Consider the following 18,711-nt stretch of genomic DNA (forward strand, 5'->3'; position numbering starts at 1 on the left):
GTATAAACAAATATATACATAAAAAAATATTAAAAAAAATAAACATAAAATATGGATTAATAATAAAAAAAATAAACAAGACAGAGAAAATGGATGTTCCATATATTTCTCTCCTGTTAAATATTATAATGATGTTCAATGTGGAATGCAATTTTATTTTTATTGTAATTATAAATGTGTATCGTATTTTTTAATACGATCTTATAGATTGTGTAAACGTATATTTCGTTCATGTTTTGTGTCGGGTGTGTGTCATTTCTTTGTGTTCTGTTTCAGGTACATAGATCATAGCATTTCCTTCTTTCCTAAATTTTCCTATTTTATTTTTAATTCCTCTCGGGTGTGCGGTCACGCGTTTGTTCTCATTTGCTGTAAATGAGAGCAGCGGCTTCCACGTGGCCGCATATCCAGGTGCCAAAGGTATATCATCTTCTTTCGAAGATGATAACCAGGTACCAATTCAAGCGCAAAACATAGCCTCTGAATTGATTCAAGACCGTTTTGCAATTAACCTTCACGAGGTTGCACCTGTTTCATACAGAATATGCTACGGATCTCGTTTTGATTCACTAGATTTACCATACGCTGGTTTATCTATGGGGTTAAAATTAAATTATATATCAAAAATCCATCCAATTCATCAATTATACACGTACATATGTTTCACCCATTAAATTCTTACATAATTAGTGTATTTTTAAAGGCGAACCAAAGGGGTACAGAAAAAAATAGTTATTATTAATTTAAAGTTACAACACGTAAAATTAACATCACGGTACAATGTACGGAAAATTTCATAGTAATTACATAAACACAGTAATCATGAATATCTGTTATCAATTATATAATTAAATATTTATCAAAGTTCATAGATCATATCGCAAATGCACTAATTTTTGTAAAGCTAATGTAAATAAAGGTAAATTATCGTATATAAATAGTATATTAATATGGATAATTATTTTAGATGCGATGGTTTTAATACGCGTTTCGTGCTTGGTATTTTGCATCCTTTCGGTTGCGATTTCGGAAAACACCAAGAAGAAATTCATTAATATTCACGACACACCACATGGTTACACGTTTTGGCTTCTTCAAAACGCCTCGGAGACCTATGTCGAATTCCCAGGATATGATGGCTGGTATAATAATTTAACACGTCCAGACTCTGGGGCAATAGGTACGTTAAGGTTCCTTCTAGTATTACATATTATATTTAGAGTAATTTTTCAGATAAACCGCTGTTGAGAAGGTGGCCTGCAGCATACGAAGATGGTACCTACAAACCGGCAGGAAGTGATAGACCAAATCCATTCGAACTCAGCGATAAATTGCTGAGCGGACCGGTCGGATCGCAATAAAAAACCGACAAAAACGCATTGCTTGTATTCTTTGGTAAATAAAAACAGATAATAAAAAAAATGTGTTATACAAATAGATTTTGCAGGTCAGCAAGTGGTGGAGGAAATTTTGGATGCGCAACGAGCCGCATGTCCTCCGGAATATTTTAATATAAAGATTCCAGAGTATCATAGGTATCCAAAATTAAGTACGCACACGGAGATGCCTCTACTGAGGACAAGATTTGATCAAAGAACTGGTCTTAATCCAAATAATCCTCGTCAGCAATTAAACGAAATTACACCTTACATAGACGGCGGCTTGATGTATGGCGTTAGCAAGCAATGGGCGGATCAACTGAGGATCAACTTGATCCAGATGGATTACTGGCATCCTCTCATGATGGTCTCTTCCCTGAGTATAATACTCAAAGATTGCCTTTAGCCAATCCTCCGCCTCCGTTTCATCACAAAGATTTCATTAAAAATCACGTAATCTTCAACGTAAGCAGATTTTTCAGTAAGTTTGATTAGCTTTGTCTAGTATTTTCATTTATCGTGTATTTTCGTTTAAAACAGAGTTAGGTAATCCCAGAGGAAACGAGAATACGTTTCTGTTAACGTTCGGCATTCTTTGGTTCCGTTGGCATAACGTTTTGGCCAAAACTATAAGAAATCAGCATGCTGATTGGCCCAGTGAGAAGGTGTTTAATGAGGCTAGAAAATGGGTTATAGCTACCCAGCAGCATATCATTATGGACGAATGGTTACCATACACGCAACATTGATATTAAAAACAAAAATTCACTTCTAGATTAAGGAAGAATTACTTAAATTATATGAAAATAATTTTGATAACATTGACACTTGGGTTGGAGGGATACTCGAAACGCGCGACGGACCAGGCGAACTATTTGAAGCAATCATCATCGACCAATTTCGAAGAATTCGATTTTGGTACTAAAATACAGCGAATGGGTAAGTATTCCCTAAAGATCACAAAAATAATAATGTAGTTCTTTACTTCTAACCGATCATCGCAACAATTAATATCATATGTATATCATTATAGACTATTTACTAAAGAAGAAATAATAAGGATCAAAACTGTCACTCTTTACGACATAATTATGGCCGTAACTATGTTGGATTTTAATGACATTCAGAAGGATGTATTTCGAGTACCAAAAAGCAAGAAACAGTTCGCTGCCTGTAATTTAAAAGAAAGCGCCTGCAGTGAATATAACACTTCTTTCCCGTGTTTTCACTTGCCAATATTAACTGCAGAAGTACTGAATGAAGCTTGCGTACAAGGATCCACGTTCGACTACTTCTATGGCAGCGAATTATCTTTTATTCTAACATTTGCAATACTCGGTGGATTTATTGTTGGAATAATTGGAGTCATATATAGTCTAGTTTATATTAAACAACAAAAAACGGAATCAAATTTAAATAAGGAAATCGTCGATCATGGTTTGTATGCTAATAAGATTTGAATTGAGAGGTAAAATAATAAGTTACTTTTCAGGTATCTTGGCGAAAGAAATGATCAATAAGAAAGGCGTCACAAGAGATGTTATAGTACAAATTATTGATAGCACTCTTATAGTCTTTTCCAAAATGCAAATCAAGCTACATAAGATACAGTGTATCGACGTTGTATGCATTGCGACTACTGATAAACCATACATAGTGATCAAACCAAGAAATGAATACGACTTGGTAATTAGAAATACATTTTACAATGTTATTGTTTATAGAATGCGTTTCAGGTTCTAACATTTGATAGAGCAAGTATACAGCATAGAATCTATAATAAGATTGTAGATTCTTTAATGGAATCTGGATGTAATGTACATCAGGAAGTAAATAAAACGTTTAAAGAATTATTACCAAATATAATATCAAAGAAACAGCGACAGAAATAGTTGGAAATTTTCGCTCGTGTAGTCTTCGCCAAAGCATTTAATTTACCTATAAATCAAAAGCAAAAGCATATATCTGATGCTAAAATGGAGAATATTTTAAAAATGGAATTGACATCAGAAGAGTTTGGAAATTTGCTGAATATGCGACCGGACTCGATATTCGTAAAATTGATGTTTAAACTGATCGTTAAAGATTCAAATAATTATGTTTCATTCGGTGAATAATCTTCGCTAAAGGCACCGACTCGGATAAAGCAAAGCTGCTCTTCGACATGTATACCATCAATAATGAAAATACATTACCAATGGAATCGTTTAAGAATATGATTTTGTAAGTCGCTCGTAAATGTTGTATTGGGTTTTTTTATATAACTTTCATCTTTAAGATCTTTTATGGAAAACGTAAATGGTCATATTAATAACGATTTGAAAAAAAACTATGGACAGTTTAATAAATCGAGCCAATCTGCAGGATCAATCCTCATTAAGTTTTGAAGATTTTGAAGAAAGTTATGGGTCAATATAGAACGCATTTCGAACATGTTAATTTGCGGCTCAAATATAATACGAACAGTTTTCAAAACTTTGAAAGTTCTAGGAGAAATATAATAAAAGATATATACGGGTATGTATTTGCAATTAGAATATCATTGATTTTTTTTCTTTATTCATGCTATTGTAGAACATTAAGCGAACCTAACGAGGAAAAAGCCAACAATGAAAATCAAGAGCTACAACAAAATCAACATAACACCTTTGCGTTTGTAAATCAAATCGAGAAAAATGCAAATATCATATTTTGGAAAACCTTGTATACATTAGTACTATTGGCCATCTTCGCAGAAAGATCCTACTGTAAGATACAAAACTATACACTAAGCATTTATGAAAACTGTTATTAACTATTGAAGAATATTCCGTGGAAAGAGAACATTCCGGTCTTATGCGTATCGCAGGTTATGGTGTAACTGTTACTAGAAGAGCTGCTTCGGCAATGATGTTTACATTTTCCTCATTGCTAATAACAATGTGTCGAAATCTTATTACAATACTGAGAAACACCATATTACAGCAATATATACCTTTCGATTCCTTCGTGGACTTTCATAAGTATATTGCGTCATGGGCTCTCCTATTTACAGGTAAATTGAATCAAACCTTAAGTTATTATTATTATGACTGTGTTGTTTCTAGTAATGCACATCATTGGACATGCCTTCAATTTCTATCATATATCCACTCAAGCATCCGACGATCTTACCTGTTTGTTTCGAAATTATTTCCACGCGTAAGTCTTATTTTCTCTGTTCTCTTAACAGTCAATAACATTTAAGTTCATTTAGGACACATGAAATACCTAAATTCCATTACTGGTGCTGGCAAACAATGACTGGTATAACTGGAATTATATTAACGCTGATTACAGCAATTATATATACATTTGCACATAAGATAGCCAGAGAAAAACTGTATAAAATCTTCTGGTTTTCACACTCTTTCTATCCACTGTTTTACATTTTCTTGCTTCTTCATGGGAGTGGTATGTTGATTCAGGTAACATAATAATGAATTCCATTTAAAGCAATATTTTTCTTAAAGAAAAACTTTTGTTTTAGGAACCTTTTACGTACTACTTCTTGTTGGGACCCATAATTATTTTTACCATCGATCAAATCATGAGCTTAAGCAGAAAGAAGATCGAATTCGTTGTAAACAACGTACAAATTTTTTTTCAGAAACCTCTCAATTTTACATATAAATCAGGACAATGGGTGCGGATTGCCTGCTTGGATTTGAGTCAGCACGAATATAATCCATTCACGTTATCATCAAGTCCTGATGAAAGTTTCTTATCTTTGCATATTCGTGCGGTGGGACCTTGGACACGTCAGATCCGCAAGTTGTATGAAAACGCATTGGTGAAGAAGCAGCAAAATCAATCGAATTTACCAACATTATTTATCGACGGTCCTTTTGGCGAAAGCCACCAGGACTGGTCCAAATATGAAGTATCAATTTTGATAGGAGGAGGTATTGGTGTCACACCATTCGCTAGTATACTAAAAGATATTATTCACAAAACAACTACTAATCAAGAGATTACTTCTAAAAAGGTATACTTCATGTGGATATCTAGATCTCAAAAACAATTTGAATGGCTCATAGATCTATTAAGAAACATTGAAGAGCGCGATGTAAATAAAATAATTTCTACACACATTTATGTGACACAGTTTTACGACTTTAGAATGTTTATGCTGTACATATTCGAACACCATTTTAAACAGATCACAAAAAAATCGTTGTTCACCAACCTAACAGCCGATACGCACTTCGGACGACCGAAATTCAAGGATTTCTTTCAACGTGTCATCACAAACAATACCTATGACATCTATAAGATCGGAATTTTCAGCTGTGGTAATCTGAAAATGATCAACGAAGTGGAAAAGGCTTGTGTTAAAATGAGCAGAGGCCAAATAATTCTCGAGCATCATTACCAAACTTTTTAAAACCGCTTTATTATATTATTGATTGTTATATTCACACAAACAGCAATTTAGCTAAGTATTAAAAATAAAATAAACGCAAATAGTGGCACACTTATTGATATTGTAGACGATCTACCACAAGTTTTGATTTCGTTTTCCTGAAATTGTACATAAAGTGGAATTTAATAATAAAATGTATAATCTTATTTAAAAACTTACTTCTGGGTGCTCATTGAAACAACCTTTTAATCTTCTCCTCGGCAAGTTAGTTAGGTTCAATTTCTGACAAGGATGTTGCTGGTCGTACGGATATTCTACATCTTTGGGTGCGGTGGTGTAAATAATGTCGTAGTTCTTAAAAGTAACATTAACTGCTACTAAGATCAGGTTACTGTGCGGGATACGTTTAACGAAGAAAGCATTCAACGAATCTCCTCTCCAACCGTTGTCTCTGATGAATTTGTTCTGCTGGAGAAGATACAGATCCCTCTGCAGATCGCAAGGGTAGTACACATTTTCCTCATCCTCTTCCTTCTTCGCTTCCAAGACCTCTTCGTATTCCTCTTCTGCTTGGGCAAATCGCGGACTTATGGTCGTTAATAGTTCTTCGGCCGTGACCCAATTTGGATCCCACAATTGATAAAGATTGCTTTTTACGAACAACCAGACGATATTTCCAAAGAGATAGTTGAAAGTTCCCCTTATAATATCATACGGCTAAAATACAATTATTTATCAATAAATTGTAGTATCTTAATGGAATACACACCGTCTGTAAATGTCCACCATCGCTGGTTTTCTTCTCGGTTTCATTCAAACAGTACCCCTGAAAGTCGTAGATAACAACCTTCTCGAATATGCCATTTTCGAGCATCGAATCCATGACAGCACCTTCAATTTCACCAAAAAAATGGCCGGTGTTATTTTGATCATGTGAGATGACAATGTATCCCGAACTATCTACTACATAGCAATCCAACATTTCACTACAAGCTACAGTATTGGCCTCTGCTTTTGAAACGATTTCTAAGAACCTCTTCTGCATGTGATCGTGAGAAAACTGGAAGCCGACCACCGAACCCGGCGCTTCCATACCAGCATCCTTTGGAAAAATAGAGTAACTTCCAGTGACTAAAATGTCATCTGTGCCTCCAGACTCAAATGGAACCGAATATACAAACGACTCGGTATCATATTGATGTTGGAGGACAGCACTCTTATACCAGGTTTCATCCGTTGCTCTAGCATGTTTATCGCCGAATTCCCTAAAATCACCAGTAATTAAAACAATTCCATGTATATATAATAGTTAAGGTGTTGTACTCTTTCTGGACATCATCTTCCTCTCCAAATATATATTCCCATCTAGTCAGTCCACTCATCGTTGCAACGAACCTCAGCGTGGCATTGTATCTTTCAAATAGTGACTTCTCGCGATCGTTGTTAAACTTCCACGGATCTTTGAACACTTCCAGCGTATTTTTAGCATCAAATATAAGTCGCTGAATCAGATCCCTATCACAGTAATAATCGTCATCCTTCAGAGTTTTTCTACCGCATTCAACTAAAACAATTTAATAGAAAACGTTGCAGCATGAAACAAAAATGTTAGCTCTCACTGTCATCGTTATCTTCAACTTCGATTTCGTAAAGTTCATGTATATGCTTGGCATTCGCCTCATACTGTCTTTCCCAAACAAAATCTTTGTCGTACATTCTCTTAAGGAAGTGCAACAATTCCGCTTCGGGAGTTTCAAACTCATGGCCCTCCAAGTAATGGTATTTGCAATAAACCCTGGCAATAAATTGTTTAAAAGTTTTAAGTTTACAAAAGATTTACAATTACCATTTGGGATGGATCTTCCAATTGGAACCTTTGAAAAAGCTCGTAATGTTGCTGCCGGTATGTCTATTCTTCTGGATCTCATCACCAACTTCAATTGAGAAATTACCGTAAGTGTCAGGTATAGCTAAACCGATCGAAAATGGAGTATCTGACAGAGGTGCGAAGTAATAATTGTACTTCTGTCTAGTGATTCTTCTCATATCGTCATAATGGTACTTCAACTTAGCACCAAACAAACCGCCCTCGCTCCCGTTAACAAGCGCCTCCCTGAGCTCCAGTACCATTGGGTTAATTTCGCGAGCTTCGTAATCATCATCATGCTGCTCTATTTCAGCAAAGTCTACGCTATTGTAGTTCTCTTTGAGTATGGTTTTATTAAAGACCGGTCTTAAACTGGGATGCATTAAAACGTATCCGTTGTTGCTCACTATGAAAGAGAACGCCATCACACCAATTTTATAAGGCATTGTGAGTTTGGCAATGTCATCGATGGGTACATCTGTGGCTGCAACGCCGAGCAAATCCGCTGTCCTGGATTCATTATTTCTATTCACTTTCCTATCAAAGGCAGGAACAGCAACCGACGTCAAAAGGCGATAAGGCTCGTTGAAAATGTTATCGTTTTCATCGTCGTACGTTATATCCACATAGGCATGAGTCCAGGAAATTGGATGTTCAACGCCGTGCAGCACAAGCGGTCTCGCTATTACAGGAATATATTTGAATACCGAACCTGTAACTTCCTCCAGCGATTGCACGTGCGAATAGTATCCTGTAAAGTTAACAATAGTAACAACGTATATGAAAATATATAAAAAAAGATATTACCTCGATTTGTACATGCCGCCCACATAATCTCGTTGACTTTGGTGACTTCAGGCCCGATGAGATATGTAAATATCCTCACCGGTATGCTAGTTCCATTGTTATACCAATTATACTTTTCAAAAACACTACTAAGATTTCCAGATATCCCATCTGTAACTAACATGATTGCTTGATTACAGTCACTACTATTCTCATCGCATCCTCTTTTCTCCCTGTACTGACATGTATTAAATGCTACAAAATCAATAAAAAATCTGCGGCAAACAAAAGTCGATTCTTTTGTTCACTTACTTGTTTCAGCAGCTTGAACGCCTCCCCCAGAGCCAGTGACGCGTTTGACTTGTTGTCCGGTTCGATCGCTTCGACGGCCTTCTTGAATGTTTTGATGTTCTCCTTGGTCGCCTGCACCAGAATGTTCTCGAAGCAAGGTACCGTGTAGCTTATCGCCGTCGAGTAATTCATGACATTTATGTAATCGTTGTTCGAGAAGGTATCCAGAATGCTGTAGATCGTCAAGGATGCTATGTGTTTCCTCATCCCTTGCATGGAGCCGGAACTGTCGACCAGGATAATGACATCCTTGGTACACGTGGCGGCTTCAATGAACCAAGTGCGGATACGGCAGTCGAACAAATCTATATCAGAATATTTCCATCTCATTGCTATAAATACGAAAGTTTTATTAAACTTGTATAAATCATTAATAATATAAATCAGTACCAGGATAATGTCGCATTATTCCGGAGGTGCTACCGAAGTACTGCCAGGATAGCGCTGGATCAGAATTATAGTTTTGCTTGAAGACTTCATCCAAAGCTTCAGACCATTCGATTGCACTTCTAGCATCCTTGTCTGTAAGAAAAAACGCGATTTGCATGGAATGGCATCTTTTGACTTTAATAACTTACGGCGATCGTATACGTTCACCGGCACGTGGACAGAGCTATGGGTCGTGTTTACCGGAACATTATAGAAATGAGTATCATTGTTGAGACTCATTGGTAAATAGGTGACATTTCCCAGCAAGGAATCTGGCACTTCAACAGTTTCATTATCGACTGGAGAATATGTCGAGCTGTAATACTTCAAAGTCCTATTCCCAATATCGCTCTCGAAATTTTCTGCAGCGTTCTCAGCTACTTCCAATATGCACTGAAAGTGTTTTAATTTAGCGACCAATCAGTTTAGTTTTATTTTTGTATTACTCGTATGGCGTCCATCTTCCTATCCATCATGCGCTCGATGTTCTCAACAATCTCAGCCAGAAGTATCTTGGGATCTTTACGCTCAACCCTGGCGTTGTGCAACGGGTACCTCTAACAAAATGCACCCACCACCTTCAAAGTCCATTGCTTTTGCAGAGACATCATTTCTACTCACCGATTTGATTTCCATGCTTTTCGTTATTACCAGACCCAGATCATATAGTTCTTTGCCGAACCTCTCGGCCCATCTCATAATTCTACAAAAACGCTTAAGAATAAAAGCACCATCCTTGCAGACCCACTTTTCAACTACTTACACCTCGCCTTGTTCGGAAGTAGCTACATAGTTGGTGCCATATAAGATTAGGATTATTCCCAAGAAGAAGCACGACTTGGATGGAATCATCTTGGCATTGCTCTAGAAACGATGCACACCGACCAGAGGTTTCGATTGTACTATCCCAAGTTTTTTTCACCAGTAGGTGTGGTCGACTATTTATAGTCCTATCTGGTCTAGCTTCGTACCGTTGTTAAAAATAGCGTTCAAAGAATGTCTGCCATGAGTAACTTTTAGACTTTCTTTATTTCGGTGCGTTAGCGCGATTATATATATATATGTATATATAAATATAATTTCTAGATCCTGAAAGGGATGAAAAATGGTTGTCGAGAAATGAAGCACCGAAGTTCTTTTTATTTTTGATATATATATTTGGTAATTTCAAAAATGTTATTTCATATCTGACAAATATAATTCGCAGATACAATAGAAACAAATAGAGCTGATAGCAGTTTATTTAATACATATTCATACATTTAATATATATATATATAGCACATCCAAAGTGAGTGTTGACGGTAAACAAGGGGAGGGGTAGGGGGCCGAAGGAGCAAGGAGCAGAGACCCATGCAGCAAAGTGCAAATTAATTGAGTGAAGGATCAAGGGGGATAATATTCAGGCGATTTCAGTTGAATCTGGGAAGAAAAAATATATATTATAAATAAGTATATATGCAAAATAAATGTAAAAAGAATAAATGAATAGAAAATAAGGAAAAATTGATAAAAAATAAAAAGAAACTCATATAAAGGAACCTTTAACAAAGTGGACCAATTACAAGTAATAAAACAGTGTTAAATAATCATTTAATAGTAATAACAAGTTAGAACGTAAAATTAAACTGAAATTAAAATCAAAAATAAATTATTTAAAGTGAGTTACAAAAAAAACAAAAAAAAAATAATTATAAAGAGACGGCGGACTCTGGGCGATGCCCCCATGAATATATATTTTTTTTGAAATTTTAGGAGTATTCACCCTGAGTACGACAAAATCAAGGCGGATTGACCTCCGATCACACAACGTTTACTATCGCCGGCAAATCAACATACATTAGTCAATATGTTATACTTGTTGTGTGAAGTGAAACATAAATTAACATTTTACATATTTCACTAAAAACATTGTTACTTAAATATCAAAAGTTTCATGTGAAACTTCACAACCAAGTTCCACGAATACGTTAACTTACATGAAATTTTCATTATTAACGATTAAATTTTAAAAACGGACGCCACACTTCAATTATCACCCGCCTCTTGAGGCTCCTCTGCTTCTCCCTGCATAAACATGAAACAAAACAAAAAATAATTAGTTACCAAATATAAGGGTGAAGTTTGCGACGCTTGTGCTTACCTGTGTGTCGCTGGTCCAGAGGGTAAGGTTGTCCCGAAGGAGTTGCATGATGAGGGTACTGTCTTTGTATGAATCTTCATTCAATGTATCCAATTCCGCTATTGCGTCATCGAACGCCTGTATGTACGAAAAAAAAATAAGTTAGCGTCATCCTTTCTGAAGTGACTCATATAAATTATAAAAATAAATTAAAAAAAAAGAAAAGAATGAAAATCATGAACTACGGATGCTGTTAGTGCCACGCAGAAGTACATGTGGTTAGAGCACGCCAATTAAGAAAACATCTATTATAACCTGCTTAGCAAGGTGACAGGCCCGTGCCGGTGAATTTATGATTTCATAATAAAACACGGAGAAATTTAAGGCAAGTCCGAGCCGAATGGGATGAGTTGACTGCATTTTGGACTTGGCTATATCGAACGCTTCCTGATACGCCTTTTGAGAGTCTTCTACCACAGCTATATAACAACAAAATGCTTACTAGCTCATAGAGACTGTTAAAGACACAAAAGGCAAACATTTAGAGAGATAGATAGATGGATTAAAAAAGTAATAAAGAAATGTAGAGGGCGGCCCACATGTAAATTCTGCACAGCACCTGTGAAATAACATAATAAAATAATGACCTGCTTGGCTAGTTGACAAGCCTTATCGGGTGAGTTTAGGATCTCATAGTAGAAAACTGAGAAGTTCAGTGCAAGTCCCAGTCTGATTGGATGCGTAGGAGTCATCTTGGCTTTTGATATTTCAAAGGCATCTTGGTAAGCCTTCTGTGAGTCATCCACTACGGCTGTAAATAAAATTTGTTACACACATCCATCCTCATATTGACACACCCAAATGCAGAACAATCAATAAAGTTGTCAAAATGGTGATTAACACTTACTATTTCTGGTATCTCCTGTAGCAACCTCAGCAAGATATCTGTAGTAATCTCCCTTCATTTTAAGATAGAATACTTTGGATTCAGCATTGCTAGCTTTTGGGATGAGGTATTGGTCAAGGAGACCCTATAGAGAAAAATAAATTTAAGAAATTAATGAATAAATTCAATAAAGAAATGAAAGGAGGTGAGGTCAGTTTAATCAATAAATTGACTTACCAAAACATCATAGCAAATTTCTCTGAGTTCTTTCTCCACTTTCTCCCTGTATTCTTTGGCCATCTGCTGCTTGCGCTCAGAACCTTCAGTCTTTTGTTCGATTGAAGAGATGACCCTCCAGGAGGATCTCCTGGCTCCAACAACATTCTTGTATGCGACGGACAGGAGGTTCCTCTCCTCGTTGCTTAGTTCCACACCCGTTTCGGTGACAGACTTCATGGCCGAAGCCATGTCATCGTATCTTTCGGCCTGCTCGGCCAACTTGGCGCGCTGCACCAGTTCATCTTTGTCTAATTGAGACATCTCGTTTGTATTTGCTTAAAGTCTAGCCTGGAACCGAAGAAAGGGCGCACTTAGTAACACGGTAGATAGAAGGGTGTGTGTGCTGCGCACTCCAGTACCCTTGAACCCCAAATGAGTAAAAATAGGAGCAAGGGTTGGCCGTTCCACCAAGAGGGATAGAGAGACACTGTACCACCCCTGCGCGTTCTTCGACCAACCGTGTCAACCGGCGCGTATGATCGTGGTGGTGACTACAAATGTGCGCTAGAAGAGGAAGACCGACGCAATATGGCGGCGGTCACAGCCACACCTTTCACTAATGCGTCGCAAGATTCGCGGCATTAAACGCGAAAGAATTCTACTACTACTGTCTCCTCCAAATTACCCGTCACCCATACAGTTTTTCTTTCCTATTCGCTTTCGGGCTGACGAAGAGATGCTGACCCGACTGATCTTTTTTTAAGTACCGGGAAGGCGGTTTCCGATACGGCACCCATGTTTGATGAGGCATTTCCCAGGAATTCGATGAATCCGCTCTCACAATTACGTCAATGCCGAGCAGAATGAATAATTCGGTATATAAGCGAGTCGAGGACGAAATGGTTCCGAGAAAAATCGATCCGGGGTTGCTGGGACCGTCGAAGGTCACCCATGCTCGTCATGCGGCCGTAAAACCATCGCATCGCCCAAATAACATGGGGATGTAGTTAAAATCGAAATGGGCCGGCACAGTAACGAATTGTAGCACGTATTGTCTCAGGTGGCGATTGGTTATGCGGCATAATGCAAGTTTTCCCCAAAGTAACACGAAAAAAAATTAATACGAAACAAATGAAATAAAAAACGACAAATGAAAATAGATAAGGGAATAGTAATAATATGACGTCTGAAATGTAATGTTTAGATGGATCTGAACTTACGGATTGATTAGAAAATGACCAAAAGTACAGCAGCAGCCGACTCACTAACACACGACAGCGACTAGAACACGACTACAATGGTGATGATGGTGGATCAATGTGGGGTTCACAAATGATACTGCAAGGGCACGACAAGATGGCGGCTCGGTATTAGAGAGGCGAACCGACGAGGAAGGAAAGAAAAGTTAAAAAAAATGGGGGGGAAGAAAAACTAAACGAACGGCCGCACTGCATAGGAAAATTGCCGGAAAAACGCACGAACAGTGGAAATGGCTTCGATACATACCTTTGAACGAAGAGCGAGCGAGCTGCGGGGAATCGCACGTTGTCCCTGTGTGTTGTTTTACTGAAAGAGCTATTTCCAAGTCGGAACGAAACACTCCCGGCTTCTGTGCACTGCGGAACGCTAAACACGAATGGTGGAGAGTGCGAGAGAGAAGACAGTGTGCAGACGTCGCCGAAGATGATGCGCTGAAGCGCTGAAACGACTCGAGATGAGGTCCGGATTACCAACGTCCATGAAAATCCCCTAATTTCAAATCGCTTCCCACCAGACAGGAGCCGTTGCGCCGCCAGAACCCATCCCTGTTCCGGTCGCTGCGCTATCGAAATTTACTTCCTCAGCCGCCGCCGCCGCCTTCCCAAACACCAGCTGCCGTCCCCCCTGCGCACCACCTTCAACCCCGTGCCTCGCCCACCACCACTGTCCAGATCCCAGAGCCTCTCAAGCCTAACATTTCCATCAGCCATCCAGAATATCAAAATCATATGAAAATAATCAATAAAGCTGAATTATATTTGGCTTTGATAGGTTTCCGGACACCGACGCAGCGTTGCCGTATCGGTGTTGCCATTTACCAATTCCAATTTGATAACCAATTCACAAACAAATTTGCATATATCGAGCGCGCACCGAACGCGACTTTTTCTTATTTGTTTGTTTTTCGTTTAGTTTACGAGAGTTCGATCTTCTCAATTATTTTCATTAGATCTTTTGAATTTCATTTACAATTCCATTGAACTCACATGGTACGTACAATGGAACCTAATCCATCTAATCGTGCTATCCATTCGGAAAATGTAATTGCAATTAATAACAAGTAATCGCAGCAACAGCAACAGCGAAAAATGGTGCAATAGAGGTTGGTACGCCTAAAATTGCGCTAGAACAACCAACATCAGGTTATGCGGCCGTTTGTTTGTAAATTGTTCAACTCGATTCCCGGCCGAAGATGCTACTCAAAAGAGCTCTGGTCAACTTGCTGAAGGTAATGCAAACCCAAAGCGCTTTAATTATTTCTAATTGCTGATGTGTCTTTCAGCCCCGCAATGTCCGCAACTTTGGGTACATTCCTATTGTGGTGGAACAGACTGGCCGGGGTGAGAGATCCTATGATATCTACTCTAGACTTCTTAAGGAGAGAATTATCTGCTTGATGGGCCCCATCCATGATAGCGTTAGTTCCGTCATTATTGCACAACTTCTCTTCCTGCAGTCCGAGTCTAGCCACAAACCCATTCATATGTACATCAACAGTCCTGGTGGTTCTGTCACATCTGGCTTAGCCATCTACGATACCATGCAATACATTCAATGTCCAGTTGCCACTTGGTGTGTGGGCCAGGCCTGCAGTATGGGATCCCTACTTCTATCTGCGGGTAGTGCTGGCATGAGATATTCACTACCAAATGCTAGGATCATGATTCACCAGCCTTCTGGTGGAGCCCAGGTATTTTTTTTTATTCAACATTTCCTTGGGTCTCTATATATATGCAAGGTTCCATATTTCTTAAGTTCTTTTATATGAGGATGGTCTGAACATGTAGCATATATCAATTTTGAAGGTTGGTTAACTCAAGGCACTTTTGAGGTCACTTTATAAAAAATAATAAAAATTGGTTTATATATGACCAACTGAAGGCTAAACAATTTGCATCAAAGTGAAAAAGCTAAACACTGGCTTAAGTTACTATCCTCATATAAATCTACCTAATCAGACACATATGGTTTGTATTTTGGGAATATATTGTATGATATTAATATTCATATGCTAATGCTTATGAGTCACTGTGACATACAAATTTTGAAGGCATCCATGCAGTATACAAAATAGTTTAATTATATTTTAACCATATACTGTTGTATGTTATTTATAGTTTGTTTAAAGTCTTACAATTCAGTACATCCTAAGACAATATTTGAAGACTCATTAAAATTCTTATTAACTTTAATGAAAATGTTGTTTAAATAATAAATAATTATGAAGATCTTTGTAAAATCTTCAGTCTTTGTTATAATTCAGTTTATCATTACTTTGCATTAGAAAGTTGCCATTAATAGCACCAGTTTTTTAAGCTGGCATACCTACCGTTATATAATACGAATTGTTCAAATGGCATACATTTCTAGGGTCAAGCAACAGATATCCAAATCCAGGCCGAAGAAATCTTGAAGTTGAAGCATCAAATAAATCAGTTGTACGTGAAGCACACCGGCCTCGCTTTAGATAAAATCGAGAAGAACATGGAGCGCGATAAGTTCATGAGTCCAACCGAGGCCCTGGACTTCGGCCTCATTGATAAGGTCCTGACGACCAACGGCAAGAACGGAAAAAGCTCCTAGGAAAAGGTAACAGTTATACAATTCTCCATGTTAAACCAAAGGCATATAACAGTTTGAAGTTGCAGGTTTATCCAAAAAACATAATATTATATAGAACCCATACGGAAATTTCTTTTGATTTGGATGTGCTAATGATTTCGAATATTAATTGTTCAAATCATTTGCGCAATTAGAATCTACTTGTCATTATGTTGGGTAGTGGCAAAAAAAAGAAGAAAGAATATTATGTTTGTCCTCATGATTGTCTCAGTTGTGATTAAGTTGTGGAAAAAGGTTTTCTTTATTATGTAATATATTTTGTTTTATTTATAATTTTTCGGGTTTTATTTTAATACTTTTTTTTTCTTCATTAATACTAACATTATAACGAAAAAATCAATGAAAAAATGGTTGATCTTACGATATTTACGAACCCTTGCAAAGTAATATATTATGTAAGTGTTTAGACATAATATATTGGAGCTTAATTCATTAAAAACTTGAATTATGTTACATATTGTAACTTATTATTACATAATTCTATTTTTACTTACACTACAGATTCAATGTATGCTTTAATTTAGATCACTAAATTTTATTCAAGATTTAATTCAAGTTTTTAATGATTTTGAAATGGTATGAACTTTGTGGTGAAATATTGTTTCTTAAAGTAGTGGAGTATAAACTGCCAATTAGAGTTTTGTTCCTTACATAGCATATAGACATAGAAAGAAGTTTCTATAGAAATTTGCAACTTTACCTCCAATTTAACATTACCATTAGATTGAGATTATCGTTATCAGAACTTCAAAATCATTAGATTTCTGATCAATGCAATCGCAGATATATGGATCTAAAGCTTAAATTTATTGTGGAAATATTAAGACAGATAATCTCTAGCTCCATTCAGAGATTTCCACACAAACACGGATTAATTTATCCTGTTTTAAAATAAGCTATAAACATAGTTACCTATTTACTTTCAAGGACATATACTTATAAAAATAGGATTAGTTAAATATAGAATACTTATTATTTTTTTAAAATTTATTTCAACATTTAAAGTTTTTAAGTTTCTTACCTTGCTGCTAGGTAAAGCTCGGTGTTATGTAATGAATCCACAATTGTGAATCGCTGTGCCGAACTGGACCGAGCAGATCTGTAAGAAGCTTTAAACATAAACCACGACAAAGACACACTAGAATGTAAAAAATAATAATAAAGTTATGTATAGTTCAACGTATACTAGATACAATTTCTTATATAAATATAATTAGGTTAAATTGAATGTCAAATATGATTTACTTAAGTTTGTTTTAACGTAAAACCCATTTTAAAGACTCGGTTGTTTCAAGTAATAAGTAACACATACATGTATATGGTAATGTGCATATTAAACCTAATTGTTGGAAGTATGCACATACCCATTTGCATGTGTTTGTTACATATAATGCGAAACAGACAAACCGAGTTATAATGAACATGCCTGTTAATTAGCTATAAGAGTTTTCCATAAATTGGAAACATTAACATATAAGTATATAATCATAACTTTAAATACATATTGTATATAGCTTTTTGTATACAGTTGGATTTTACTAGGCTCGGCGGTTTGGGCTAATAAGTAACGCTCATAGAGATCTGTACACCAGTTTTAGGCGAGTTGCTTGACTTAAGTGTGCATGTCTCTATTTAATTGCATGTTTTTTAACAGTTCTAAACCGCAGAGTCGAGTCGGATTAGGCTAAAAGCTACACAAGTGTAAATTAAAAAAAAAACTAAGGATATTGATAGATTTAAATGAATTTGTACTACTTCTAAAGATAGTTCCACTTTAAAACTTAATTCATTTTATCGTAAAGTGAAGAGTAATTTTCTTTTTAAAGAAATTACAGAATTAATTTTAAAGCGGAAACTATCTTGTAGTTCGTTCTAATTGTAAATAAATATACATATATTTGCGGTTTTTTTGGTGATTTACATTTGTGAATTGGATGCTATCCAAAACCATAGATCTTTAAGTAGCTATAAAACTAAATATTAAGTTTAATTTTTTAAATTCTTAATTTTTCCATTTTAGTACATTATGTATATGTTAACGCATATGCATAGTTATGCAATGATAAACTCAACACGGAAATATTAGTTTATAAGTGTATACAAAATTTATTTGAATTATGAAATAACATTGTTTACTGTTCAATAATAGGTACACATGTGCATAAGTTTGTAAGGAAGTTTGAAACATAATTTTCTAGATAAATGAAAACCTGATCATGTACATAATAATAGACTTAAAAGATGGTAATTTCCAACGTAGCCTCTGGCTGGACGGTAATCCTAGCTTGAAGATATCGGGTCTTAGACTGTGTTCTACTGTAGATTGTATGATACATTCATGTACAACATGGTTTTATCAAACAGCCTTCATTTCTTATGCATATAGCTAGTCAAATATGATTGTAG

The 18,711-nt window shown here is 36.4% G+C and overlaps 4 protein-coding genes across 9 annotated transcripts; 2 read left to right on the forward strand and 2 right to left on the reverse strand.

The window, feature by feature from the left end:
* Nucleotides 1–982: 982 nt before the first annotated feature.
* On the forward strand, nucleotides 983–5,869 carry LOC108567087 (dual oxidase 1-like). Its single transcript, XM_017927337.1, has 13 exons — nucleotides 983–1,180; nucleotides 1,234–1,395; nucleotides 1,448–1,860; nucleotides 1,920–2,318; nucleotides 2,413–2,816; nucleotides 2,872–3,065; nucleotides 3,116–3,602; nucleotides 3,658–3,896; nucleotides 3,954–4,413; nucleotides 4,466–4,559; nucleotides 4,615–4,825; nucleotides 4,888–4,933; nucleotides 5,003–5,869. Exons 9-13 carry the CDS (start codon nucleotides 4,215–4,217, stop codon nucleotides 5,782–5,784), a joined length of 1,332 nt encoding a protein of 443 aa, XP_017782826.1. The 5' UTR covers nucleotides 983–1,180; nucleotides 1,234–1,395; nucleotides 1,448–1,860; nucleotides 1,920–2,318; nucleotides 2,413–2,816; nucleotides 2,872–3,065; nucleotides 3,116–3,602; nucleotides 3,658–3,896; nucleotides 3,954–4,214; the 3' UTR covers nucleotides 5,785–5,869.
* LOC108567086 (voltage-dependent calcium channel subunit alpha-2/delta-3) lies at nucleotides 5,778–10,111 on the reverse strand. The gene is made up of 13 exons (XM_017927336.1): nucleotides 9,960–10,111; nucleotides 9,818–9,899; nucleotides 9,643–9,753; nucleotides 9,346–9,589; nucleotides 9,158–9,289; nucleotides 8,729–9,099; nucleotides 8,438–8,654; nucleotides 7,610–8,381; nucleotides 7,383–7,558; nucleotides 7,087–7,327; nucleotides 6,533–7,028; nucleotides 5,983–6,480; nucleotides 5,778–5,921 (listed from the first exon to the last, which is right to left on the reverse strand). Exons 1-13 carry the CDS (start codon nucleotides 10,046–10,048, stop codon nucleotides 5,832–5,834), a joined length of 3,519 nt encoding a protein of 1,172 aa, XP_017782825.1. The 5' UTR covers nucleotides 10,049–10,111; the 3' UTR covers nucleotides 5,778–5,831.
* Nucleotides 10,112–10,419: 308 nt separating this feature from the next.
* Nucleotides 10,420–14,064, reverse strand: LOC108567079 (14-3-3 protein zeta). 5 transcript variants are annotated; one of them, XM_017927324.1, is made up of 7 exons: nucleotides 13,644–13,750; nucleotides 12,442–12,771; nucleotides 12,226–12,349; nucleotides 11,966–12,129; nucleotides 11,340–11,456; nucleotides 11,176–11,263; nucleotides 10,420–10,618 (listed from the first exon to the last, which is right to left on the reverse strand). In XM_017927324.1, exons 2-6 carry the CDS (start codon nucleotides 12,742–12,744, stop codon nucleotides 11,225–11,227), a joined length of 747 nt encoding a protein of 248 aa, XP_017782813.1. In that variant the 5' UTR covers nucleotides 12,745–12,771; nucleotides 13,644–13,750; the 3' UTR covers nucleotides 10,420–10,618; nucleotides 11,176–11,224. The 5 variants fall into 5 exon arrangements, with proteins under 5 accessions (XP_017782813.1, XP_017782811.1, XP_017782814.1 ...); XM_017927322.1 differs by lacking the exon at nucleotides 13,644–13,750 and adding an exon at nucleotides 13,930–14,064 and having other exon boundaries at nucleotides 10,420–11,263; XM_017927325.1 differs by lacking the exon at nucleotides 11,966–12,129 and adding an exon at nucleotides 11,634–11,797 and having other exon boundaries at nucleotides 10,420–11,263; nucleotides 13,644–13,753.
* A 117-nt stretch (nucleotides 14,065–14,181) lies between these two features.
* Nucleotides 14,182–16,578, forward strand: LOC108567081 (ATP-dependent Clp protease proteolytic subunit, mitochondrial). 2 transcript variants are annotated; one of them, XM_017927327.1, is made up of 5 exons: nucleotides 14,182–14,672; nucleotides 14,754–14,911; nucleotides 14,966–15,373; nucleotides 16,054–16,272; nucleotides 16,332–16,578. In XM_017927327.1, the coding sequence occupies exons 2-4, from the start codon at nucleotides 14,876–14,878 to the stop codon at nucleotides 16,264–16,266; spliced, it is 657 nt and encodes a 218-aa protein (XP_017782816.1). In that variant the 5' UTR covers nucleotides 14,182–14,672; nucleotides 14,754–14,875; the 3' UTR covers nucleotides 16,267–16,272; nucleotides 16,332–16,578. The 2 variants fall into 2 exon arrangements, with proteins under 2 accessions (XP_017782816.1, XP_017782815.1); XM_017927326.1 differs by having other exon boundaries at nucleotides 14,182–14,911.
* Nucleotides 16,579–18,711: the final 2,133 nt, after the last annotated feature.

This window comes from Nicrophorus vespilloides, unplaced genomic scaffold (genome assembly GCF_001412225.1).
Source record: "Nicrophorus vespilloides isolate i.1.1-1 unplaced genomic scaffold, Nicve_v1.0, whole genome shotgun sequence".
NCBI classification, from domain to species: domain Eukaryota; kingdom Metazoa; phylum Arthropoda; class Insecta; order Coleoptera; family Silphidae; genus Nicrophorus; species Nicrophorus vespilloides.